This window comes from Dermacentor albipictus, chromosome 8 (assembly GCF_038994185.2).
Source record: "Dermacentor albipictus isolate Rhodes 1998 colony chromosome 8, USDA_Dalb.pri_finalv2, whole genome shotgun sequence".
In the NCBI taxonomy this organism is placed as follows: domain Eukaryota; kingdom Metazoa; phylum Arthropoda; class Arachnida; order Ixodida; family Ixodidae; genus Dermacentor; species Dermacentor albipictus.
This window is the reverse complement of record NC_091828.1, coordinates 96,576,436-96,603,012: the sequence shown is the minus strand read 5'-3', so window position 1 is coordinate 96,603,012 and position 26,577 is coordinate 96,576,436. Positions and strand designations below refer to the sequence as shown.

General features: G+C 48.3%; 1 protein-coding gene across 1 annotated transcript in view; it reads right to left on the bottom strand.

The window, feature by feature from the left end:
• LOC135912908 (cytosolic endo-beta-N-acetylglucosaminidase-like) overlaps nt 1-26,577 on the bottom strand; it is a 43,494-nt gene that overhangs the window by 6,263 nt on the left and 10,654 nt on the right. The window contains exons 8-13 of the mRNA XM_065445509.1: nt 25,872-26,123; nt 23,831-24,061; nt 10,712-10,860; nt 9,723-9,868; nt 5,213-5,530; nt 4,666-4,769 (exon numbers count right to left, since the gene is read on the bottom strand). Coding sequence (XP_065301581.1) covers nt 4,666-4,769; nt 5,213-5,530; nt 9,723-9,868; nt 10,712-10,860; nt 23,831-24,061; nt 25,872-26,123 — 1,200 coding nt within the window. The remainder of the gene's footprint in view (nt 1-4,665; nt 4,770-5,212; nt 5,531-9,722; nt 9,869-10,711; nt 10,861-23,830; nt 24,062-25,871; nt 26,124-26,577) is intronic.

Here is a 26,577-nt window from a genome sequence, read left to right as displayed (position 1 = left end):
GACGACGCATGTCAGACGGCGGTGTGATGACTCTATGAGTTAGTTGACGGTAAAAAGTTCGCTGCCGAACGCGGTATGGCCCATCGTATTTAGGAAGAAGTTTTGTGCGAGTCCTGTAGTGCGCTTCGGTACGGTCAGACAAACGCGGGCTCCCGGGAGAAAAGTTGGAGTCGAGTTGCGAGCATCGTGTTTTGATTTTTGGCGATTCTGATCGTCCGAAGTGAAGCGGCGGGCCAACTGACGAGATTATTCAGCTTGAAGTGCGGCGTCCATGATGGACAGGCATTCTGACGGGTCTGGGTGGTAGGGCAGAATGGCATCCATTGTATGAGAATGATGACGGCCATAAAGAAGATAGAAAGGGGAGAAACCGGTAGAGGCTTGCGTTGTGGTATTGTAGGCGTAGGTAACGAATGGAAGAACTAGGTCCCAATTTGAGTGGTAGGATGCGACGTACATAGCGATTATGTCCCCAAGGGTGCGATTGAATCATTCCGTTGCACCATTGGTATATGTGGGCCATAGGCTATGCATGTGCGACGAAAAATGGCGCATTCACCCAGCAATTTTTCAACGACTCCAGACAGGAAGGCGCAGCCTCGGTCGCTGAGGAGTTCTCGAGGGCCTACATGATGAAGCACAAAACACGGAGTATAAAAGTTGAAACTTCCTGCGCTGTAGCAGGAAATCTCTGCACAGCGTGTTAAGTGGTCGACGGCAACTATAATCCACCAGTTCCCGGACGTAGTCAAGGCAAGCGGACCATATAGATCGACACCAACGCAATAAAAAAGTTGAGATGGGCATTGCAGGGGTTGGAGTTCACCGGCTGGGAGGTGCGGAGGAGATTTGCGGCAAGAGCTGACGAAGTTCCGAACGAAGGTGTGCACGAAGGTGTAGTAGCGGTGCTGAAGTCGCCCATACGCCCTGAAAACTCCGGCGTGGCCACACTGGGGGTTCGAATGGAAAGAGGTTCAGACCTCTGATCTCAAGGCTCTTGGGATTACGAGCAACCATATACGTCCATCTGGTGCATAGTTGCGTCGGTACAGGAGCTGATCACAGATCCCAAAATGAGGAACTTGGCGCCGAAGTGTTTGAGAGGCCGGAACTGTTGTGGTATCCGAGAGAAGGTCGAAAAGGGATGCAAGTCACGGGTCACTGTATTGTTCGGCAGCAGTAGTGTGAAATTCAAGAGTTGACAGCGTGCGCTCACATGCGTACTCACGAGTGGCCTCTAGCGAGAGTGGTGAGTGGGAAAGAACACCAGCGTCAGAATGCTCCTGCCTGGAACGACACACCACGCGTATGTCGTACTCATGGATTCTCAGGGCCCAGTGGGCGAGGCGGCCAGATGGGTCTTTTAAATTCGAAAGTCAACACAGCGCATGGTGCTCGGTCGCTACGTCTAAAGAGCGGCTATATAAATAAGGGCGAAACTTGTCAAGTGCCCAGACGATGGCCAAGAACTCTTTTTCCGTTACGTTGTAATTGCCCTCCGCAGTGGTCAGTGTGTGGCTCGCATAGCCACGACGTATTCTGCCTGACCAGGATGACGTTGTGCGAAAGCAGCACCTAGGCTTACACCACTTGCGTCGGTAGTTCAGTAGAAGCTTGAGGGTCAAAATGGCGAAGAAAAAGTGGCTTCGTGACAAGAAGGCGCAAGGTGGTGAACGCTTGGTTGCAGGCAGGGGACCGCGATGCCTTTGGCACTGCGAAGCAGTTGCGTGAGGGGTGACAGCGTCCATGCAAACTTTCGAACGATGAGCCGGAAATAAGAGCACAAGCCGATGGAACTGCGAAGTTTCTTCACTGTAGTGGGCTTAGGAAAGGCAGAGGCGGCCCGCAATTTCTCGGGATCCCGAAGGATGCCATCCTTGGACACAACATGGCCGAGGATCGTCATATAGCGTGCGGCAAAGCGACATTTCTTGAGATTAAGCTAGCAGACCGACGTTGGTCAAGGAGCGCAGCACGAGCTGAAAGCGACGCAGGTGTGTTGCGAAATCATGGGCAAATACTACGATGTCGTCAATGTAACATAGACATATCTTCCATGTAAGGCCACTCAAAACGTTATCCATCATCCTTTAACATATAGCAGGCGCGTTGCGAAGTCTGAAAGGCATGACGGTGAACTCATATAAGCTATGTGGTGTAACAAAAGCAATTTTTGGATGATCCGCCTCCACAATCAGGACCTGCCAGTAGCCTGACCGCAAGACCAATGAAGAGAAGAACTCGGCGCCTTGTGAGAAGTGCAGAGCATCATCAATGCGCGGCGGGGGTAAACACCTTCCAGCGGGATCTTGTTTAAGCTCCGAAAATCTACGTAGAAGCGTATGGAACCATCTATCTTTGTGACAAGTAGCACAGGAGAAGCCCATGGGCTGTGTGAAGGTTTAAATACGCCTCAACTGAGCATGTCGTTCACCTGGTCGTCAATGACGCGGCGTTCCGCAGCGGATTCGCGATAAGGACGTTGGCGCAGCGGTGAGTGGGAGCCAGTGTCGATGCGGTGCTCGACTGTTGGCGTGCAGCCTAAGAATGCTTGTGTGACGTCGAAAGAAGTTCGGAAGTGCTGCAGAATGGTCAGAAGCTGGGATCGCTGCGGGAGTGTCAGGTCCTCGGCGATGAATGGGCCGAAGACATCCGTAGATGTTTGATCAGGACCAGAGGGGGCGCATAAGACAAGGACAGCGGTAGAGGACGCCTCGTCGGGGACGGATACGATGTGCGTATAATCGATGTTCTCGACGGTGCCAAGGCATTCGCGACGAACCAATGTGAGCGGGGATGAAAGCGTGTTAAAAACGGGCATTGCGCTGAAACCAGCGGCGAGGTCAAGAGTAGCAAAACGCAGAGGAAGGGTGCAACGAAGTTGGACCGCGTGAAGAAGACCGTTCCATCGTAGATAGCACCGCATAAGACTGGTACAAATGCTGGCAAGCACGGCCGTATGTTATTCATGCCTTCCTTGAGGACAACTTTAGCAGAAGACCGAGCATCAATGAAGGCGAGGGTCACTGAGCTGGGTGAATTCAACCTCACCGCGAGCGTAACCGATTGCAAAGTTGTGGTAAGAGAGATCCAGTGACCTCGCCTCCGTTGATCCTCGTTCTTCAGCTAAGTTTGTAATTTGCCAGTCAGAGGTTGAGTTGAGCTTGCACGTCAAGTGAAACATTGTTCAAGAACATGAGAGTAGGTGCCATGACAATTGTTCCATGCTGGAATTGAGGGGTGTTTTCAAGCAGCTCCGCATGGTCTGAATCAATCGCTGAATGTGGTAACGAAGCTGCGTGACTACGCACAAATAAAACACAAGCAATACACTAGGATACGTTAAAGGGATGCATCAAATGAAATATGTCCACGAACACGGTTAACGTAGTGTGACTGCTGCGGCTGGTCACGTGACAATAATGTTAAATGAAGATGACGTGCCTTGCCGGTCACAAACACCTTGTTGCCAAAGCCTTGGCAAAAGCTTGTGGACAGCGGTAGCTTGGTGAGACGCCATTCAGAGCAGCAGTCGTCCGGAAAATTCCAAAGCCTGTACATGCAACAATTATTCAACATGTGCGCCTGAACAAAAAGGAAAATTTTACTGAACACAGTAAGACTGGTAATAACAAAATCCGAAACAAAGAGAAAACACTTTCGTTTGAAATATCCCATTTCCCTTATAAGCATGCACGTTTATGAAGGCGAGAAAGGCTACCGTTTTTCTGTATTTTTTTTCTTTGTATCTTCATTCGGTAAACTGGATAAGTTGTTATATCCATCTTCGTCGTAACAAAATTCAACTGCATGAACTCTCAGGAGTAGTGAACAAAAGCAGCACATTTCAGAGTGCGTAAAGACGTGAATATTTATTAACGCGATAGCGTTAAGGAGCTCGTGTCGCAGAAAAGCCGGTGTCGTCGGCGTCGGGTGTCGGCGTCGGCGGCGTTGACCGTGAGCGATAAATCACGGCAGGCGCTTCATAAATAAAAAGCAACTTCCAAGATTGGCCCGGTGGGAATCGAACCCGGGTCTCCGGAGTGTGAGACAGAGACGCTACCACTCAGCCACGAGTTCGATGCTTTTTAATCAACCTACCTTTTATCCCACAGCGCCCGAACACCATTTCACTTGAAATAAAATTTCAACTTGCTAACTTATTTTCTTTTTGCATTTGGAGAGTATATTCGTACGAAAAAACAGTAAAGTAATAATTGATAAATATGAAATATAAGCGCAGCTATTAGGTTAGTGATTAATATACTGAACTATCAACTGAAAGCTGCTTCCAGCATATGAAGGACGCTAGTATGGGCTCTATATTCGGCTACCAGCGCTTAAAACAGAATTCTTAGGCATTAACTTTAGTGTATCATAAATGATACGCTGGGCTTTGCATGACTGCGGCCCTTTAGTTGAAAGTATTACACAGGTGGAACAAATACACAATAAATGAACAGTAACAGAAGATATATGATTCCAGAAAAAATGTAAGTCACGAGTTAATGGCGCAAGCGTATACAAGCTTCACGAAACAAAATGTCAAGCCCAGGAGCGTATAGATGTTACGCAAAATATGACATGCACATTCACAAACTTATTAATCCAGGCTATTACTGTGGCGCTAGAGAACATGCAGTATCTTCCGCCTTGGCGACTCACCGATACTGGTTCACTCGAAAATGCTTCTTTTCCATTTCCTCGTAGACCCAGCCGGCCGCAAACACAGCAGCTGACAAGCCACATTTACGAGCCAGCCGAACGGCCTGAAAGTGAATTTTTGAACACAGCTGCCGAAACTGATGTAGCAGTTCTACACTCATTTGGAAAGAAGAGAAAGAGGATTTACTAAGGTCTACTATACCCATGTGAAGATGGAACGCTTTGGCCAATTTGGCCAAGTATTTTCGTCAAAAGAAACTAAGCAATATTGCATGCGCAATTGCAGCTGACTTCAAAATGTGTAGTACTTCTGTTGCATCAAAAGCATACAAAGGGACTGGAGGGCATTCAGTCATGTCCAACATCTCTAGAGGTTTCTGTCACTCGAAGACGCTAGTGAGGCGCTTAAGATGACATCTGTTTGGCATTAACTTATTGAGTTCTAGTCCATGAGCAGCATTCAACTTGCTTACTACTTCACACTACTGAAAAAAACGAATAGCTCGCTTGAGGACAGAAGCTGAATCCTTACTAAATGCCCAAATACCTTGTACATGTCGAAGCCGCCAGAATAGGGCGTGCCCCGTGCGTACACGTCAACCCCAGCGTAGACGTCGGCCTTGCGGTTGCCTGCCAGTTGTGCCGACCTCTGGAGCATGGCTTCAGTCCACCGGAAGTTGAGGAAGATGCCATCGAATAAGTCGAAAAAGCAATAATTTTTTTCGTTGAGCTCGTTGTGCGGCTCGGCCTTCCCGTTGACGTCGACAGCATCGTACCAGAGGACAAGGGAGCCAGGCACGGCTTTGTGCATTTCTGTGGTGATGGCCCTAAGCGAGTCCTTGAGGAATGGAACGAAGCGGGGGTCCTGAAACCAAGCGCGATGCCACTGCTTTGGTGGATGTTCCCACTACGGCGCTGCGCATTAACTACCATCTGTATAGTATAATTGCATGCACGCGATATTATACAAATCCATGGCCCATCTATTTGCACCCGCCGTGGTTGTTCAGTGGCTATGGTGTTAGGCTGCTGAGCACGAGGTCGCGGGATCGAATCCCGGCCACGGCGGCCGCATTTCGATGGGGGCGAAATGCGAAAACACCCGTGTACTTAGATTTAGGTGCACGTTAAAGAACCCCAGGTGGTCGAAATTCCCGGAGTCCTCCACTACGGCGTGCCTTATAATCAGAAAATGGTTTTGGCACGTAAAATTAATTTAATAATTTAACCCATCTATTTGAAATCACACCTCATTAATTCTTCAGACCTCCTCAACGTAGGGGTGGCCGACTATTCGAAAATATTAACTAACGAATCGAATAGTCAGCATTCGTAACACAACGACTTCTGTTACAATTTCCGGTGCCAGAGACCTTGGCGTCATCTCAGGCCTCGTCGAGTGGCTGAACCTCTACGAACGCATTAGTGCTAACAACAAAGTGGGCCCAAACTGTTTATGCTCGTCAACATTCTCTTTAACCATGGCGTAACGCCTCGAGTAGGCTTTCAAATCCATGAACACGAACGAGCTCACAAGCTGGGACAGCTTCAAGCAGAAGGTCGGCGCTTAATGTGGGAAACCCTTTGGTCGACAACACGCCGAAAAGAAGGAATTCTTCGAACTCGTGAAGACTTCAACCGAGCCATGGGTCACTTACAAGACGTCTTAGCTCTCTGCCTCAAAGCCATCGAAAACATAGTCGAGACCGATAAAGTTGCACACGTTCCTGAAGTTGTCTCCGCGGCAATGGCTTTGACTTGGCTATGTCTACAAGTGTTTCCACTGTTGACGCCATCATTAAAGAATGTCACCACCTGGACCAAGCCAGACAGTGACGCCGATCGCGCATCAGTTCGCGCGCCCGAGAATTACAGCAGTGACATCGTCGTGTGACGACCTCTTTCGCCCAACTAACATCTAAATTAAGCTACGTGTATATTTCGTCATGAACTACCCTAGAACCCAAGTTCTTCGTCCAAGCAGTCGTACGAAAGATGATCGCCAACATGGGTATCCGCTGTTTCCTCGACTATTTGGAGCTCCTGGACGGTGCCTTTTCAGCCGAGGGTAATGCCACGGAACCTCAGTGATTACGGTATGCCGCCTTCCAATCCAACAAATGTTCCCATTGCCCAACAGCACACCTATCATATTTAAAGGACGATTATAATAACGGTGTAACCTTGCATGGCTTTCTTTTTTCGTTCTGGGCAGGGCTAGATGCATACGCTCCGGTGAGTACATCTGTATTTAGTCCCTCCCATGCCCTTTTATTTACGTAACAATATGAACATTTTCAAAATAGTTAAAATTGTCAAGTGCGCATGATCAAACGTCCGATTTCTGATAAATTAACCTCGGTGGCTACGGAACAAGTTACGTGGTGGAGCATGCTACACATATGTCAGGGAATCGGATAATTCCTTTTAAACCGTGAATTTCCGATATGATCACCTGATGACTGTGATCACCGTACGAAGAGTCCCGAATATACGAAAATGCTGCTTATTTACGAAAGGGATAAATTGTCGTCCAGTCGACTGTAGCACGAAATCACAAAGAAAACCCATACCGAGTTTCTCAGAAAAACCCCGGCAGCCTTTCCAGGCGGTCACTTTACCACCTGAACTTACCTGGACGCTATCAGATCGCAAAGCGAGGGCGAATCAATAGCCACCGTTTCTTCAACTGCTACAATTTATTTTTCAACCGCCAAGATTTCCGGGAAGCCATACGGGTTTCCTTTGTAGCCTCGGGCTACAGTTTCCGGGATGAGAACTGCTCCTTCTTATGGACGTTCCTCCAGCTTGTGGGCATCCACAGAACAGGTTTATCAAACTGCTTATTTCTTCCGTACACAATGACATTTAGACCTTTTATAAAGAATATTTCGTAGTGTGTAATGTAATGACGGAAACTTGCTAACATTGCGGACGCTAACATTTGAGCACCATCGTATAGTATTAACGGAGACAACGGCTTGTTAATATGTGAGAAATATACGATGTTTAATTCGTTTCTTCAACTCATTGATTCCTATTCAGTTTGGTTCATAAATCCCTGTTAGCACATGTTTACTTTGAATGCTAAGCAAAGGGTACTAACCAAGAGAATCAACTCCTCTGTAGTGTACATAGAACTAGATGAATGCAGCACTATGTTGACTGGTTTAAGCAATTTGTCTTCGACATTCAGAAAATTTATTTGGGCAAGACTATTTTATTATTACGGACAATAAAGCTCACATTCAAGCAGTTTTCGTGTTTGTGGCGTACTGTCCGTGGTTGATTTCGTTCGTCGAAATTATAGTATGTGTGATGACGTCTGTTGATGTAATTCAGAGACCACAGCAGAATTCTGTAGCGGACCAAGACGACAACGCGTAAATTTCAAGTAAGTTCTTGCGAAGACGCTATCCCCTTTCCTGTTACGGACACGTCAGACTATAGCTGGATGAATTGCTACTTCTGCTGATTTTCCACAACATACTTTTGCGTGGATCACTTTTTCTGAACAGGTCCAATCAGAAGTGTCTTAACCCATGTGCAGTAGGCTATAAAGGTCCTCCTTTTTTTACAGTACCATATTTACGCGATTGTAACGCGTCTTTTTTTTAATGATATTCGTTTCATGAACTCGACCCCCGCGTTACATTTGAATAACGACAAAATTTACTATCTTGAAACAAATATTCTAAATTAGGCGGTTTTTAACGTTACGTTGGCAACCTGCACCTTTGCTTCGCTGTTCAATTTATAGACAAGGCGACCGAAGTCAAAATTTCCTTTTTGTCGGAATCTACGCCTTAGATGCCGTATTCGCTGTGCTTGTGGCTGGTGTTGACGTTTACGATGCTTCAATACCTTGCGGTCTTTCGCGCTTCGACTACGTTCGTTCGCAACGTTCGGTATGAGCGTTCGGTATGACGCTCGCTTCGAGAGACGAGTGAGTTTGGTGGCCGCGGAGCTGGCAAACTCCGCCGGGATTCGGCGGCTCGACGTCAATGAGTCGACGAATCTCGGACGGTGGCGCCAATGGGAGGCCCTTTGAAAATGCGGGACCAGTCGGAAAGTCCTCGTAGTGACCAGGTTCAGCCCCCCAATGAAATGGCTGTGCGGTCTTTTAAGAAGTAGTTAATCATGAACAAGCTCGCGGGCAAGTATGACTTGATTCTCGGGCGATCACTTGCGGATGTATAGTTTCACTTTCGCGAGACTTGGCTTCGTTTTGGCACCGGACTCCTAGAAGTACAAGGCCGACAGCGCTCTCGGCACTGATAGCGAGCTTGGCCAACACCACCTAGATAGCACAAGGCCTTTTCACTGTGATCCATGACGTCATGTTACCTAGCCGAACTGTAATAGAATCTAATGGGGATGCTCCCGAGTAGGCAACAGTGATTTTGACGTCACCGCTTTCATCACGCCAGCTATGTCAATAGTAATTTCGGGCCAGGTAGCCTGACGTCATGGATCGGAGTAAACAGGCCTTGGGCTATCTGGGTGGTGTTGGCTTGGGACAGCGCCAGGAACACTTGTATGGGACGCTTTCGGTTGCCGAGTCGCGCTAAATTTCGCGAAATCTCCAAGATGATCGCCCGAGAACATCGCTGAAGGAAAACTGCGTGTTCTCAGACAACGATGATAAGTGAGGATAACTTGTTTCCGAATCCATTCTTTGAATAATGGTACCACTTCTCTTTTCCGTTTGTCTTGTGTACCATTCGCAGGCTTATGTTCTGTTTTTTCTTATTTCGCGGACTGAAAAGTCGACCCTCGCATTACACTCTGGTTGCGTGATATTCGAGAGAATGCGATAATTTTGTTTTTGAGATGTCATCCTGGTGCGGGCAGTTGTAAAGGCAGTGCCTGAAGGCCATATGCAGAGATATGCGCAGTGGCCCATATTATACGTCAAAGCACTCCCTTTAAGAAAGTCAAGTCCTGTTTCTATTTGTGTGTGTGTGTGTGTGTTTCTATTTGTATTTGTGAAGTTACCCTCTCCGAACATGTGTGATAGCCCACGAATCTGCTACATCATACCAAAACCAACTCACCACTTCGCACCCGATGCTGATTAGCCATCCATCAAACCGGCCCACGGATGCAACATGTGCTAGCTGGGCTGCAACTTGAGGCATGAGACCTAAGCGTTTGATCACACCAATAGTTTTGCCATCGTCCTTGCCTAAGATGAAAGTTCCTGAAAGGCCGGGAGTAGTCAAAGAAGACAATGCGACGTAAGAATAAGCAGCTTTCTGGCATGATTATTGCTGTGCAATTTGAAAATCGCGAACTTAATTTTAATAAATTTTCATCCCTTACAAGTAATACAGTCGTCTAATTTTATATTCTAACTTCAGGAGACCACAGACTCCAATTTGAATTGTCTGAAGATTTCTAGAGTTGAATGAAATGCACTTGCAAACACAAATAAATGTTGCTTTAAGAATTCACGACACACTTGGCTCTGAACAGATGTATGACTAAAAGAGAAATGCAAACTGACATGCGGCCATTTGCATTCGTGGAAACCATGCCAGCAGCATTACCTCATAGCTGTGCTCATTAGGATGTGCGACGCCCTTAGTATCGATAGAGTATACACTCCCAAACCTAATTACAAGTAACCATAAAAACGCAGCTGACTGTGTTTGACTAGGTATAAGACAAGAGCTGTAGATATACAAATATGCCAATTACATTCATAAAAACTATGTTGGATATGGCTGAATCTCATAGAGTTGTGACCACGAATTCGCATGGCGTGATGAACGCTAAATGGTGGACATTTTGGCTCTTCAAACTTTGTGAATGCTTCCTCGGTATATACGCTCAGCTACACATTTTTCTGTGCCTCCTGGTGAGCCAAAAAGCTTTAATTAACCAAAAGTATCAACTACATGAGTGGCTCCACAACGAAAACGAAGCACAGTGAGTCAAATGATATATGTGATATTTGTTTCAATAGAACAGAATTTGAGAACCACATTTGCATTGAACGACGTCAAAAGTCAATTGTTCTGGGAAGTCCAACATGGCTCACCTAGAACTTTGACGCCATGCTTGTGGGCAGCCGAAATCCAGCCCGGAGGAGGGACCGTGACCAAGTGGTGGGAGTAATAAATGAACGTGTCGATAATCTGCCAGTGGTGGAATCGGTACACGTGCCTCTCATGACAGCCATGGATGAACCTGCAGTTACAGTGAACGCGGACATTGAGGCAAGCTTGATCTCAGTTAGTACAGCGTGTAAAGCTGACAGCCTGTAGCGCATGTAAATATATGTGCAAATTCTGCCCCAGCCCTAACGAAAATTTAAATACGCGCCAGCAACTGCAGAGCATTTGTTATGGGAGTGCGAACAATCACCGCCCAAGCACTCGGTACAGATGGTTAACGAGCGAAGCTGAAACGGGCGGCCCCGGTGTTTATCACTGGGTTAGTCCCGGCGGTTCATTAAACGACGGCATTGTTGGCTGCCAGATCCTCGGCACTCAGCTGCTGCTTGCGCTCGGCTGCACGAGCCTGTTCTTGTGTCCAGGAGGCAGCATCGGCACGGCGCAGACGAGCTCTTTCCCGGTTCTTCTCGCGGCGTTGCTGATCGAAAGTTGCCTGCTCCTCGGGAGTACGTATGACGCGGGGCCTACCCATTTCGGAGCCGGAGAGAAACTGCTGCGCGCGCGCTCGCCTGCAACAGAGAGCAACGACGTCACTACTGGTCTAGCCAATCGCGCGCCTCTCTTTCTCTTCTTTTTTTCGCGCATGCGCGTGGGGTTGCGCCGGAGGAGTCTTCGGCGTGCACGCGACAGACGGACGGACGGTCGAATCGGCTAGCCAAACACAGCTTCGCTGTGAAGCCAGAAGTCGCCCAGGGAACACGTTTTGTCGACGCTGCCACTGTCAGACAGACAAACAAACGCTCGTCGCGGTATGAACAATAATTATCCTCTGTAATGGTCCGTCGTGAAACATATATACAGCCAGAACGGCCACATCACTTCTGTGAGAACAGGGTAAGCGAAATGAAAGCATAGCGCTTATCTCAGTGCGTCAGTGGCACAGACGATCAGTGCATATCAGGATGACGCCACAGCCACCACCACTACCACTGAAAACCTTCTTGGAATGAACCCACCCGAAAAAATTGCTTGATGATTGCAAGATAGTCTTTCGGACCCTTGTCGACTTCGTGCTCTGCGAAATGCTGGAGGGGTGCATAAAAAAATTGGAGGACGCTTAAGCTTCGCCTTCAAGAGTGGGACGCGACAGCGTTCCCGTCGACCCGCCAAGGGGTATAAGACAATGCGCTACGGCACAGCGATCACTTACGATGCGCCCCGCATCGGACTTAGCGCCCACCTATCACGCGGTGAGCGTCGAGCATCGCAGCATTCGGCGCGGCAACGAAACGTGCGCCTGAGCGAACGGAACGAACCAAAGAACTCGGTGTCTCGGAGGGGAAACGATCTACGCCAGCCAAACGTCGTGATCGGCACGGGTAGAGAGATAGATAGTAATCTAAACCGGGAGCACGGCGAAGCGTCGTCAGGGGAGAGGGAGTCCCGCGACGCGCCTGGCAGCGGTCCCAATGCGCGCGCGGCGCGCCTCCTGTCGGGGCAGCGCCGTACATTGAGAGGAGGGGGTCTTCTGTGTTTGCCGCAAGATGGCTCTGCGTGTGCGGAAAGCGCAGAAGAAATGCAGCGGAAACGCACTTCGCAACTCGTGTAATTGTGACTTCTATACGTTACATGTTCATAATTACCGATATACACCGCAGTATAACTTGCCACGGCTCGTTTCGAAGGCAACACCGCATTCACTAGAGGCGCGTTTGCACCGCTTGGAAGCATCGAACTCGTGGCTGAGTGGTAGCGTCTCCGTCTCACACTCCGGAGACCCTGGTTCGATTCCCACCGGGCCAATCTTGGAAGTTGCTTTTTATTTATGAAGCGCCTGCCGTGATTTATCGCTCACGGTTAACGCCGCAAACGCCGACACCGACGCCGACGACACCGGATTTTCTGCGACACGAGCTCCTTAACGCTATCGCGTTAAAATTACAGCCTGCCTTTCCCAGCACATATCCCCCTATTTCATACCATCCGCCTCCAGATGCGAAGAACAGAAGGAAAACACCGTATCCCATTTCTAGAATTTCAGTAAAGACATGCGTTTCCCTCATCAATACAAGTCTGTGTGAGAATATGATGCTTTTGTATTTGATGAATAGACAATTTAGCTTGTGTTACAAGTTGCAGCTGTGAGCATGTATGCAAAGAACTTGCAATCTCGTGGCCCATCAAATGCCTACTATACATTAAAAAAAGTTTTCAATTTCACACAGTCTACGAGAGAAACCATTCTACGTATTTATATAAAAGAAACGTGTATCGTGCCCTGGAGAACACATACTCTTTATAATTTTTCGTACAATATGCGTCAAAGTTGGTTTGAAAATTTCTTATCCGCATAGCAGAACTGTTGAAAATTGGCAGCCTTGTGTTCTGCCCATATTGCTCGCCATGATTGCTCCAAGCAGCAAAACGTTAATGAATTATCTATTGGTGTGACATATCAACATTTATATAAGTCAAGTGCAATCGCCGAGTAACTTTTTGCCAATCTAATAGAAGTTTTCTAGGGGTACATATTCGTCTATAGATTGTTTGATTAGGGGCATGTACATTGTGATAGCGGCTTCTGATAGACTAGTAGAAAAGTATGTGTTAGGAACATCATCAACTAGGACTGTCACAGATTATTAAAACTTTCTTGCTTTGTAAGTTGGAGCAAAGCTAAGAAGATGCATATTCGAGTTGGATTTTGCAGGGAATTTTAAATAGTTAATTGGTCACAATTGAACGTCACTGGTTAATACAACACAAAACGACGATGTAGATTAATAGTAATAATAATTAATCATCAATTTATTTACTCTCCCCAGGAACAAACATGAAATCTAAGTGCTGGCGCGCACATACATTAAAAAAATGGCAGGAACAAGGAACAAAACAAGGAACAATCTTGAAAATTAGGGTACATACAACAAGGCGCATGGTGAGTACAAAAGAAATAGGAGAAGAAGGTCAGCTGAACAATGTGCGAGTCTATGACACAACAATGTAAGCCTCGGAAAAGAACAATGGCAGATACAGAAGGTCAGCTCGATTTCGTCGGCAGCGAAGTAAGGGCAATGGCATTTATCCAACAGTGCTAGAACAAGGTCCAGTACCCGTGTTAGCAAAGCGGTGATGATATATGCGTATAATCTTTTTCTGTTCTCGATCTATAATGTCACTGTTGGATCTAGAAATGCCATTCCAGACGACAGGTGCGTATGTGAGTTGAGGAAGACAGATTGTTAACTTGCGGAACGGTGCAGGAGAATTGAACAATTCGCGTACCCCGCATTGCAACGCATTTAGTGTTAGCTGAAAAGTGCAAGGTTGTTTGAAAAAGTACTGATTCTGCAACTGCTGCTGTTACTACTGCCACCGCTGCTGCCGATCTTCGGTGTTTGCAGAATGCGCGTAGTGGGGCCGGTAGCATCGTGTTCGCTGTGTTTCGACGTTTCCTTCGCGTTGGAGCGAGAGATGCACGAAAGTCAATTCGCTCGCTACTGCTGCCGCGATTCCTCATTCCAGCGTTTTGACAGCGAGTTCTCGCGGTCATCAAGCGAGATGTCTTCATGTTTACCTGTGCGCGCATGATACCGTACTTGTTAATTTAGACTGTAAGCGAATGTTTGCAAGTTTATACGGCCGATAAATCTACTATCCTTAGTTCGTATAGCTATCTACTAATTTGCTATCGCAATCGGTGCTTCGCCTTGGGGTGAAAGTGCGACTTTTTTTGTTTGAAGTATAATATTTTTTTAAGATTACCACGTCACTTCATTACATTCATTACTTTTCACGCTAATGATGATGATCACGATGATTTATTGACATTTCATTTGAAACGCGGCGGTGGCGTAGCCACCTAGCCTGCCTAATTTCATCTTGTACCACGTAATTTTATCGCGTACCGGTAAAATCACACCAATATATTCGAAAATTAACCACATTGTACCATAGACTGCACAATCTCTGGGATTAGCTCACCTGGCCTATCTTTTCGCCTGTCAAGTTGCGTATTAGCATTATCAAAAGAAGATGGCGTCTTGCGCTTATGGACGAGTTACGTTCGTTCTTTTTCAAAATGTTTCGTCAATTAATAAGCTTTTCTTAAATCGAATCTGTGGGAAAAGTAACTTCGACATGCGGGAAAGCGACCGCGCGCTAAGCTTCTAATTCACTCGCCTGTCCTCGTTGTAACCGCCACCCATGTCGTGGCAGAAGATGGTCCTCGGGTCCCCAGGCTTACCGCGCTTGATGGCGTCCGACAGCGGTTCCACGGCGCACAGGAAGGGCTGCTCCTTGTACGCGAGCAGTTCGTCGAGCGTCCTGAGCGGTGCAGCCTCCCGATCGGGCTCCCATTTGATCTCCCTCACCTCGGGAGGGCCGCGCTTGGCCCGCGACAACTGAATACCCATCTCAAGAACGGCAACCGGCGCTGTTGTGACCGAGCGGACGCCTCGAACGTGGTTAGGCTTCGTTTTTAGATGCAGATGTAAAGCCTAGACGCTAGTGGCACATACCCACTCTGGGAGATTGGCCGAGAACCGGGTAGTTCCATATACCGATAAGTAAAAAGAGTTACAAAATATTGTAAAAAAAATTGGGGAATAGGTATATGGGAAGTAATTTATAGATTATAGCTTATGATTTTAATATAATGGAGTAATAAATGAAAATAAAAATACAGCTTATGTAATGGATGTTGTAGAAATATAAGGAAACTTCAAGTTCTGATTTTATAGATGAAATCTTTCTGGCCCTTCAATAAAATCTTGGGTGGCATTGCCAACCTTACTGTTGCTGTGCCCAAGGGTCGAGGCACCCAAAGATCGTAAATTTTGAACATTTAGGTCTAACCTAAAAAGGCAGAATGGCGTTTCTAATGTTCTTTTTTGCAATTGAGGATATCTTTGACAACCAATGAGGAAGCGATCTATTGGTCCATGTTCCCCGCAAGAGGGACAGTGCTCAGAGCTTTTCCCTTCTTATGACACGCCCCCGTGACCTTGGTTGTTGTTGACCTGCGCGCTCGTGGCGCATACCCACACTGTGGGATTGGCCGTGAATCCGGTTGAGCCCAAGCTCGTGGCTGCTGAAAAAGCGCTGCCACGCCCGCGAGGCGGCGGCGAGGCAAGCCCTCGACGTCCCTTCGTGGGAGGCGTAGGCCCGGCCACCATAAAGTGCTGGTTCTGCAATAAAAGTTTATTCCTCCTCCTCCTTCTATAGTCTTACGTGGCACATATAAAATTATATAGCCGATTTCACGTTGCATTGCGGTGTGCCAGTATATACACGCGCGCTCGTACAACGGGCTCTGAAGAGTCTGTTAATCTTCATCGTAAGCAGTACTCGGAGGCCTAAATAGGGGTGCGGGTAAGTGGTGAGTTGTTAAGCGATAATAGAAAATTCGTTACACACTCATGGTTTGAGGAAGAATCGCGACATCAGTGCGATCAGCGATGTTTCTTGTGATGAGTTGGTAATATTGGCGATGATACATAATTATGATGCTTATTCTATATGATCATTTGTTGTATCCCCATGCCATCCGCGAGTTACGCCAGTTCAGGGCTACACCCTACGAGGAAGTCACCCAATCTCGCTACAAATAAATGTTTCTCTCTCTCTCTCTCTCACGAAACCTTATGGGCACATCAGCAGGAACACGAAGGGGGCAATCTCGACGGCTACCACAATGTCGAATGTTTTACCCGGCACAGTACTTCTTGCTGTAACCCCTGCACCCCAGCTGAAACATTGTAGCAACCCCCATTCTTCATAGTATACTGGCTGCAACTTCATTGCAGTAGAGATGTCAGTTGCGGGCAGGACACTATCGCTTTAATGTATTTAAAATAACACACCCATTGTGCCACCTTGAAACATCCATTCTGGGAGAATGGCTAAAGATGGACACATCACGATACCACATAGTAGTAGTAGTAGTAGTAGTAGTAGCAGTAGTAGTAGTAGTAGTAGTAGTAGTAGTAGTAGTAGTAGTAGTAGTAGCAGTACTATAACGATTTTATTCAAGATGAGATCCAGGTCCGTAGACCAGTAGGCCCTTGGTCACCAGTAGATCAAGGGCCTACTGGTGATTGCGGCACGCCGGGCTAGGCTGAGGAGAGAGAGAGAGAGAGAAAACTTTTATTGTAAAGTTTTAGTGGAGCTTTCTTTCCCAGCGGTGTGGGCTAGCGTGGCGTCTGCTTAGCCGCGACGCTATCAGCCCATTCCGCCAACCGTATCTGGTCTTGCGGGTTGGACGTTTTCGTTTTTTTCTCCCACTCGTCATGTGAGGGAGCTCGCCTAAAGAGTTCTCTCGGGGGAGGGTTCTTTTGGCATCCCCACAAGATGTGATCTTGGTCCGCAAGGGGACAGCTACAATGTTGTACAATGTACTCTATATATGCACCCGGCTCCCGTTCGGTATTAAGATATTGCCCGATCAAGAGGTTTACGAACTCAGAGTCTGTTCCCGGGAAACTGTGTACGATTTTCTGAATCCTTTTATGAGCAGCACTTTTAGAGTGTTGTGGATCTAGCATGTGTTTAAGCAGGGTCCAGGGGTTCTTTTTGCTTAACTGGCCATTCATATTGTCGCATAATTGGTTCCATTGCATAGTGCTGAGCTCGCTAGAATAGTTCTGAATCTCTTTCTCTAGGGCGGCGAGTTCGTGGCGCAGCGTGCGGTTGATCTTATTCTTAAGCCATCTCTGCTGAAGGTCTTTATGCTTTTCCCATAGACCTAGGAGTTTTGAGTCTGGCACGGGGCCTTCCTCTTCTATCGGTGCCATGGTTGTGGCATTGTCCATGCATCCTGGATAAGCTCATTCGTCCACGCACTGAGGTCAGCTATATCGGTGAGCTGTTTGCGATTTCTTACGTATCGGAATACATCCCATTTGGTATGTGGAATCAGCTTCACTTTCTTTTTATGCCCTTTTGAAGGGATAGTGATAATAACGATATAGTGATCGCTCCCAAGACTAGTTTCGGTATTATCCCAAAGAGCACCATTGGCATTTTTGACGAAGCATAAGTCGGGTGTGGTATTCCTGCTTACACTGTTGCCGATACGCGTGGGCCTATCTGGGTCAGTGATGAGTGTAAGTTCCAAGTCACTTGTCACTGAATATAGTGCATTGCCTTTCCTAGTGCAGGTTTGGTATCCCCAGACTGTGTGCGGAGCGTTAAAATCTCCTACAACAACCAGTTGTTCCTTCTCTGCGGCTTTACATGCTTTTTTCAGGAGGGCAATAACTCTGTTGCTTTTATCTTTCGGGGAGCTGTACAAGTTAAGGATGAATACACATCTGTGCTCCTTTTTCCTAGGCAGTAGCTGTACAAACGTGTAAGGAATTTTGTCTTCCTCCAGATCAATTTGCATCGCCGTTAGGTTGCGTTGTATCGCAACTGCCGTAGAAGGTTTATTGTCGGCTTCAGTTAACTCATTGAACGTGGTATACCCAGTAATTTTGACTTGCGTGCCTGTTTCCTGTAGGGCTACAACATCTACCTTGGGATCAAAGGTAGCGAGTTGGAACTGCAGTGCTGCACGCTTTTGCTTAAAGGATCTGCAATTCCATAGTATAATCTTAATAGTTTCAGCCATCTTTTTTGGTGTACGGTTCTGCCCTTACCGGCAATACAGATGTCATTTTGAAGCCCTTAGTGTTGAGCACTTTGGTGGCTGTGGTGGCAAGTTGTTCGTGTTCCGGGCTTTGTGTAAGGCTCTGTGTACATTCAGCTCTATACACAGCACCTATCCTGGTAAGCTCGTGGGCTACCATCTGCTGAAATTCTGCGGTAGACTTTATGTGACTGGAGACTGTCTCAGCTAGCTGAGCAATTGCTACTTCTAACTTATCTACTCTGTCACTATGGTTTGAGGCTTCGGACTCCTTGGGTGTGTCCCGCACTGACGCTTTGCGTTTGTTTGACGGTTCTGCCTCCATCGATTCAAGTTCACCTTTCCGAACACAGGCCACTATTTCGCGTGCAGCCGGCGTCACAGAGGCGCCTCCAATTGGCTGCCTACTTTCTAGGGCCCTGATTTTGGCATTGGCTGCCTCTAGTTGTTGTCTCAGTGCTCTAATCTCTTCAGCGAGCTCCCTCACCTGGTTTGCATCCTGTTGAGGTCGTGCGGGCGTGGGGTTGGGCTCGGGATTGGCTGACCAGGCGACTTTCCGCGATACCGCCTGGTCACTTCGTTGTTTGGAGTTGGAGTGGCTGCGAGACTTGCTGTTGCTCCGGCTGCGCTGCCTGCTGCCACTTCTACTATTTGAAGCTTCGCGCTGCTCGGAACGCACGGAAGGGCGGCCGTCCCGCACGGCGTCTCGGTAGCTCGTTCCGCCCTCTGTGCCGGCGCCAGATGCGTTTTGTGTGCCACTCGCCGGTGGCCCTGCTGTCATCGACGTGGTCGCACTTCCTCTTTTTCCTTCCCCGGCTGGTTGTCTACGCTGCGCAGGTGGATAGAAGCGATAGCGGCAGCTGGGAGCGCCGGTAGGGTGACCGCCGCGGCAGATGATGCAACGCGCTTTGCACGCTGCCACAGTTCCCCGTGGCGGCGTCTCATGTTCTTCGTCGCCGCAATGGTGACATCGTTGTCGTCTTGGGTCCGGACAGACATCAGAGCGATGGCCAATCCGGCGACAGTTAAAGCAGGCTTCAATCCGTTCGCGGAATGGATGCACGTTAAAGATTGAGGCCCAAAAGCGGACGTGCTTGGGTAATGTTTGTCCGGCAAATGTCACCACAATATGGCGAGAGGATCCTATCCTTCTTGCTCCAGCGATTTCCAAACCTGGATTTCTCGTGCATATTTCCTTGAATATGTCGGCGTCAGTCTCATCCGAGTAAGCGTAATAGATAACGCCTTTCACTGAATTTTCTGGGGCCGGTGCGTATGCCAAAACGGCACATTCCTGTTGCTCAATTTTAAGGCATTTGATGTTATAATAAGCTTCAGCTCTTACCCTCGATGGGGTGCTGATCAGCGCAGTGTTGCTGGTAGGGTGTACTCTGACTTGATCTTCTTGCACCGCTTCATCCAGGTTAGCTTGGGCCGCAGCACACACTGTACGCAGAATCTTGGCTGGGCCGTAAGACAGCAGGTTGATCGCGCACTGTGGGCGAATGATGATCTTGTAATCTTCGGCCGGGAGCTTCGGTAGGGGTCTTCTCTTCGGTAACGACGGCGGGCGAGCGCGATATCTCGGTGCGCTGCTTGGCGTTTCATTCGGCGCCCCTTTGTTCCCTTCGGCGGCTGGCTGCGTCTCGGCGTCAGTCTTGCGTCGGGCATATCGCCGCTGCGTGTCGAGAGCGGTCCAACTGCCGTCATTCAGTTCTGCGTCGGTGATGTTTTCCCCATCCACGACGACTTCCATGCTGCAGAATTTTCGGATCACAAGGGTAATGCAGTGGTGTCGGCGTGGAGTCCCGACCACGCCGGCGCCGATAGGCTTCTCTCGATGAGGAGAGCAAGAAGTGAACGCCGGCGAAAAACACTGGTAATAAGGCGAAATGTCCACCCACCGACCAAAACTTGGTATCAGCGTTGTCCTCTCGTCTTTAGGCTTCCGTTGGTAACAAAACCCACTCGGAAACTTTCAAAATTCTGGCCGAAAACATTTTAGAAAGCGGGAGCCGATGTTCGCAAGACTGTCCTACTCGGCTTCTTCTTCTTCTCCCTAGGCTGAGGAGGGCCAGTACGTTATCCCGCACCGTGCTCGTGAACCACACTTACCACTGCCTTCTGTTTGAGTTTTGCCCCGGAAGGGGGGATTACACAGACAGTGCATTAGGTATTGTCCGTTCGGGCACATATGGACCTAGTTGTCCAAACTGTCTGCTAGACAGGATAGAAGTTCTTTATTTGGTAACAACGTTGCCTGCTCGGCAAGACAGCACGTACCTATAGTGGCCTAAGCTGTAGATAACTTGGGTCAGTGGCTGTTTGAAAGATGTTAGATACATACCGCAAACTCGGGGTAGTTTCCAAATGATGTCAGTCACAAAAATAAATAAGTAAAACAAGCGTATAGTCTACTGGTCAAACCAGCTAGCCGACTGTAAAACCCGAGGAGTGTTCTGTTATTCTGAACAGAGCTAGGGAACTATGGGGAGGAAAGTCGGCCGACCGTACGTTAAGAAGTCGGCCCGTTGCCGCCGCGACGATGCTCACGACGTCAGAAGTGCGCCGTTCGGAGAGTGAATGATTACCCGCCCTGCGCAGAACAATGCGCAGTAGCCGTAGCATAAAAAGGGGGCTCTAGCGCCGTGCGCGCGAGGTAGCGATAGAGGCGCAGTTTCGGACCAAAAGCACGCTCTTTGAAAATGCACATTTCGAGCAATCGGGTTTGAATCCGTCCGAGTTGATGTGGCGGATTCTGACCGGGTTTGGGAGAGTATCGATTTGTATTTGTCTCCATCTGACCTCTTGATCTTTGGTAAGCCTTTTCTGGGGTGGCGGTAGCGCTTGTATCGCTAGTTTAATGTATGACACGACGGAACACATCTTTTGGGACTGCCCCGCAGACCTAGCTACCACCCGAAGAACTCCAGAAGCTTGTAAGCTCACAAAAATGGGAAAACCTACTGGCTAGCTCGGCTTCGGAAGTACAAGTCCGGGTCACACAACAAGCCATGGAGGAAGTAAAGCGTGCGAGATGCCCCGCGGCTAGCCCGCATCAGTTGAAGAGCGTGGGGCGGATGACACGTGGCGTTTTTCGCAAAGAAGCACTGGGACATGGTGTGCCAAACATCTACGTTGCTATAGCAACTGCGCGCCTGGAGCTCTCGCGGCTGCTCTATAGGCCTCTGAAATGTGAGCTAAGTTTGTTCGGCCCGCGTCTTTCTCAGAGCACGTTCTATTTGCGAGACAAGTAGACCGTGGAGCGTGGTGTGTAAACTTGGAGAGTTGTGTTCAAGGTCTATGAGTGTGAATGTTAGCCAGCAACTGAGAGACTCTATTAACCAGGGCACGTGTCTTCGTGGTTTTCTTTAACGTACCACACAAAAGCGCAGGAGCGCATCTGCTTCACTAAAACTCTGACGGAAGTTTCGTAGGCTTTGTTCTGACGCACGTCGGCAGCAGATACTTCCGACGCCTCGTATAGCGGTGCAAATTTAAAGCACGTGCCTATCTGCTCCGGCAAGCTGATTGGAGGCCCAGAGAGTATGGCACACCAATATGGCTGCATTTCCGGCTTCAGAAGCGTGCCGTCAAGCTTCTATTTTGTTTATTTCCTCCATGGCACGAGCCCAAGAGGTCGCCTGTAGCAGCGACCGAGGGCCATCTGGTGGGGAAGCCGAGCCCATCACTTCCAGTGCCGACAATAAAAATTTATGAATTACTGACCGACTTTGAAAATGCGTGGTAGAAGAAGACGATGACTTGGCAGAAGCTGAGCAATGTGTTGAAGCAAAGCCAACAAAAAATGCAGCTGAGAGATAAAACTTTATTGGCTCTTTGATGGGCTGATGGGCTTCTTTCCCCCTTCCTCAGACGGCGGCCAGTCCTTGCTTTCTGGCGGCGTCTTCGGCCGTACGGACGTCCCAGAGCTGCTGTTCTGGGTCCATGCAGAGCAGCAGTCTCCCCCACTGCTCGGCCGTAATTAAGACGCGTGTAGTACTAGTGCGGTGTGTGTTGGTGGGTGATGCTTTGGGGCATGCCCAGATAATGTGATCGAGGTCAGCGTGGGCCTAGCACGCTTTGCAGAGTGGGGAGTGTGGATCGGGGAAAATGCAGCTGAGAGTCTGTCCAGATTGAGTTAGTTCGAGCCTTGGCAGATGAGTAGATTTAGAAGTGGGTTGCACTATGCTGTTTGCAGTAACTAATCGAGGGCATTAGCGACAGGATTTCCTTGGATACCGTGCCAGGTTTCTTAGTGCATGGCCCGCGGCGTTACATTCTTCCCGCCCTTATACGCTCGTAAACTTCGCTAACTACTCACCTGTAGTCAAGATCGATGTGCCAACATCGCCACCCTTGTCGCCGAAATTTCGGCCCCGTTTATAGGGTCATGTGTATGAGCTTCCTGTTTGTTACATTTCCGTTCCCGGTTCCCATGACCAGAAAGTGAGGCTGTACCACCCAAGTGGCATCGTCGCCGGTGGTGCCTACGTTGACCGCATCATGTAACTGCCGAAAGCAGTGATATTGCAGCACCTTCTATGTGTTGGATCACCATCATCGTGTTGACATCGCGACGACCTGAACACGGCTAACCATGTCGAATGCAGGCGAAGGTGAGGTGGACTGCATCAGTTGAGATTACAAAGATTAGTTGACAGTGAGCGCGTGTTCTGCTTTTCTACTTCCTTCCGCCATCGTCACAGTCGAATTTCGTGGAACCGACCCGAGACGAAAAGTTCTAAAAGATGTGTCGGGCATCCCGTAACGAGTGATGCGCACTAGTCGTAGAGAGGAGGCTTTGGTATTCGCACAGGCGTTGTCACTGGCAATATGCATGCCAGCCTTCACCCCGAAACTCGACAAAAAGAACTGTTAATACCAGCGTGCACGAGATCGCAAGACCGAGGATTCGGGCGCCAAAAAGGAAAAGCATTTTGCCTAGACCTGTTCCAGTTCCCTTCCCTCAACCTCTGCAGAGTAACACACAGCGCATCGACCAAAAAATTGTCACTTCAAGTGCCTGTCGGGACAGCTCCTCGCCTGGCAGCGGGCGCACGTAACCATCATTCAGTTTGTCATGAGGCAGTTATTTTACATTAGTAAGCGTCAGTAAACTTCGCGTGTTCGATTTAGAAAATAACTTGCTTTATCCGGGATCCTTACATTCCGGTTAGACCGCGTTCCTTACGTGCTGATATTGTTGTTGACTTCTTTATATTCGCAGTCGTTATATCAACTGTACCGCAGCCTTGATGTTTCTTGCGCATCTGTAATGGATCGGTTCGTTGAATATTCCCGGACGAACCCATGTGTACATGTTTAACTGAATGCCGGTTCACCTTTCTCTTGCACTGAGATTCGGCAAAACCAGAATACTTCGTATATCACGAATTTTTTTTTTTCTTACTCGGCCTCCATTGTGTCAAGGCCATAACACTCTTCCCGCTGCCGCTTCTTCTCTGGTTCGTCGTCGCTGCTGCTGTCGTCGCTGGAAGCTCCTTTTGGACCGGCTGGCCTCGTGACGTCCAGTTGACCCAGCAGGCAAACGTTCGCCTCCGTTTCAACGCAGAAAAAGTGGAGGCCAATCTCTTCCAGAATGGCCCCGCCGGCACCCCGAAGGTCCTCCAGAAGGTATTTCCTGAAATGTCGAATACGATGACAACATTCAGTGGACAGTGGGACAGCCGCGAATAGTCTAGCTGTAGGCGTACGCAAATATTGGGAGTTTCGAAATTGAACAGTCCCTGCTATTCAATTCGATAACTCGCTAACGGAAGTTGTCGAGTATTCGTTTCTTTCTGACGCAGGTAAGGAATAAAAAAATCTAAATGCCCTTCCACTCTGTGAAGAAAGATGACCAGCGAAGGTGTGTATGTGGGCCCTTTAATAGCGAACTGCACCTCCGCCGCGGATCGGGCCGGTATTTCACTATCTTCGGTATCGGCCCACGTGTGAGGAGTGCTTAACGCCTGCTTCACCTCCGCCGCGGGTCGGCCCGGCATTTCACTATCTTCGGGATCGGCCCACGTGTGGAGAGTGCTTAACGCCTGTTTCACCTCCGCCGCGGGTCGGGCCGGTATTGCGCTATCTTCGGGATCGGCCCACGTATGAGGAGTGCTTAACGTCTGCTTCACCTCCGCCGCGGGTCGGCCCGGCATTTCACTATATTCGGGATCGGCCCACGTGTGGAGAGTGCTTAACGCCTGTTTCACCTCCGCCGCGGGTCGGGCCGGTATTTCGCTATCTCCGGGATCGGCCCACGTATGGGGAGTTTTTTTTTTTTTTTTTGCTTACAACGACACCAGAACTTCCTTGGGCAGTAGAGGTATACAGCTTCGCTGTAAAGCATTTACTGGAGTCTCGAGGGAGACAGAACATTGCATCTGATAACTCTTCCAAACGATTCTGCTGCGGGATAGCTGCGGTGTTTGCCCAAATAAAGCAGTTCATCAATGGACGTACGGGTCGGACAACTTCTGCTCAATAACTTGCAGTCATTCAAAGTGACTATCTCGCTCTTAGGCAGCCTCGTATACAAATTTGTTCCGATTTAATATTTGATCAGGTCTGCGACCACTTGAAACAAAGCGCAGCGGTGTACGCGCATGCTTTTCTCTTTGAGGCCATGGCGGCCGCATTTCGATGGGGGCGAAATGCGAAAACACCCGTGTACTTACATTTAGGTGCATGTTAAAGATCCCCTGGTGGTCGAAATTTCCAGAGTCCTCCACTACGGCTTGCCTCATAATCAGAAAGAGGTTTTGGCACGTAAAACCCCATAATTTTTTTGTCTTTCAGCCAACACAGTACTGCACGCGCATTTGGCAAGATGCTGTTCCCGCGTTTCTTTACCGTCATTGACATGGCTCGCAGGAATAATACAAATTTGTTGTTTTACAGCGAAGCTGTTAGCCTCTCGTTGGTCGGTATTTTTCGTGTCATCGTCCGTGCGCAGAAAAAAAAAGCCTCAGCAAAATGCAGCGAGAAGTGCATACATTCTTTGGAATAACGCATGAAATGTACAGAACAGCATTCGTTTCTGTAAAGAACAAGCACAAAACGAGCGTCCGAATCATATAATTGATGATAAGATGCTCCTGATAATGCGAAGCTCGTAGCGCTCCCCGCAAGCGTCTTCCGGTAAAGATTACGATTAGGCAAGCTGCCACGGCGACGGCAGCTTGCGAAGTGGATAGTGAATTTCCCCTGTGTCGTCCTTCATGTCTTTCTTTGTTGGCCTCTTATGAGATGATTAATAAAAATCGGGCCCCTCGGTTAACCCCCTTTCGTCTCATTGATTATACCATTAGTAGCTGAACGATTGTCGCGTCAATGTTTCCTCGGGTAATTTTTCTGTTGGAATTTGTATGGGTTTATAGTTTTCCCAAAGTTGCATACAGTACACCGTAGAGTATAGGCTATGAGCGTTTTGTTGGAGAAGTACGCACCTGGTGAGCCAGTGGAACCGCGGCACGTCCGTAGTGGTCTCGGGCCATCTGATGATCTCCCGAGTCACTGTGTAGTTGTCACCGTGCGGTAGACCAGCCGTCATGCCCAGAAAGATCTCCTCCGTTTCTCCTGCTGCATTTTTAGCCTTCAAAACCAGCGCAATGTCCTGGCCAACTGTGACGCAGGAGCTGACGTTCTTGAAGGTGTAGCTCACCGCAAGGGATCCCAGAGGAAATTCGCAACCGAACAGCCTGCAGGAGCATAGGAATCATTTTAAGCAGGGAGTAATAAAGCAGGATTATTCTAAACACTTAAATTTTTATGTAAATTGGAAGAGAGCATTTATCTGGAAAGCACACACTTTGCAAACACCTGGCGGTCCACCTCATGGTACACGTTCGCAAAAAAAAAATGTATTCCGCATGTTAATTCCGCATTCCAGACAAGTCCGCGATTACTTGTATTTCGGACCTTGCCGACTAAGATGTCGCTGCGATATCTACGGGACATCATTTGTATGCAGGATGTGTAAGCTTTTTCGGACTTCCATGGGACTTTTCGTGTCATCTAAGGACTTGCAAGCTGAATATGCAAAGGCCGCGCTGCACAATACGCCGTTGTGAAGAGAAGTAATGCTATATATATAACATCGTATATAAACATTCATTTGTTTCAGTGAGACCGAAGAAAGTATACCTCCCTGTA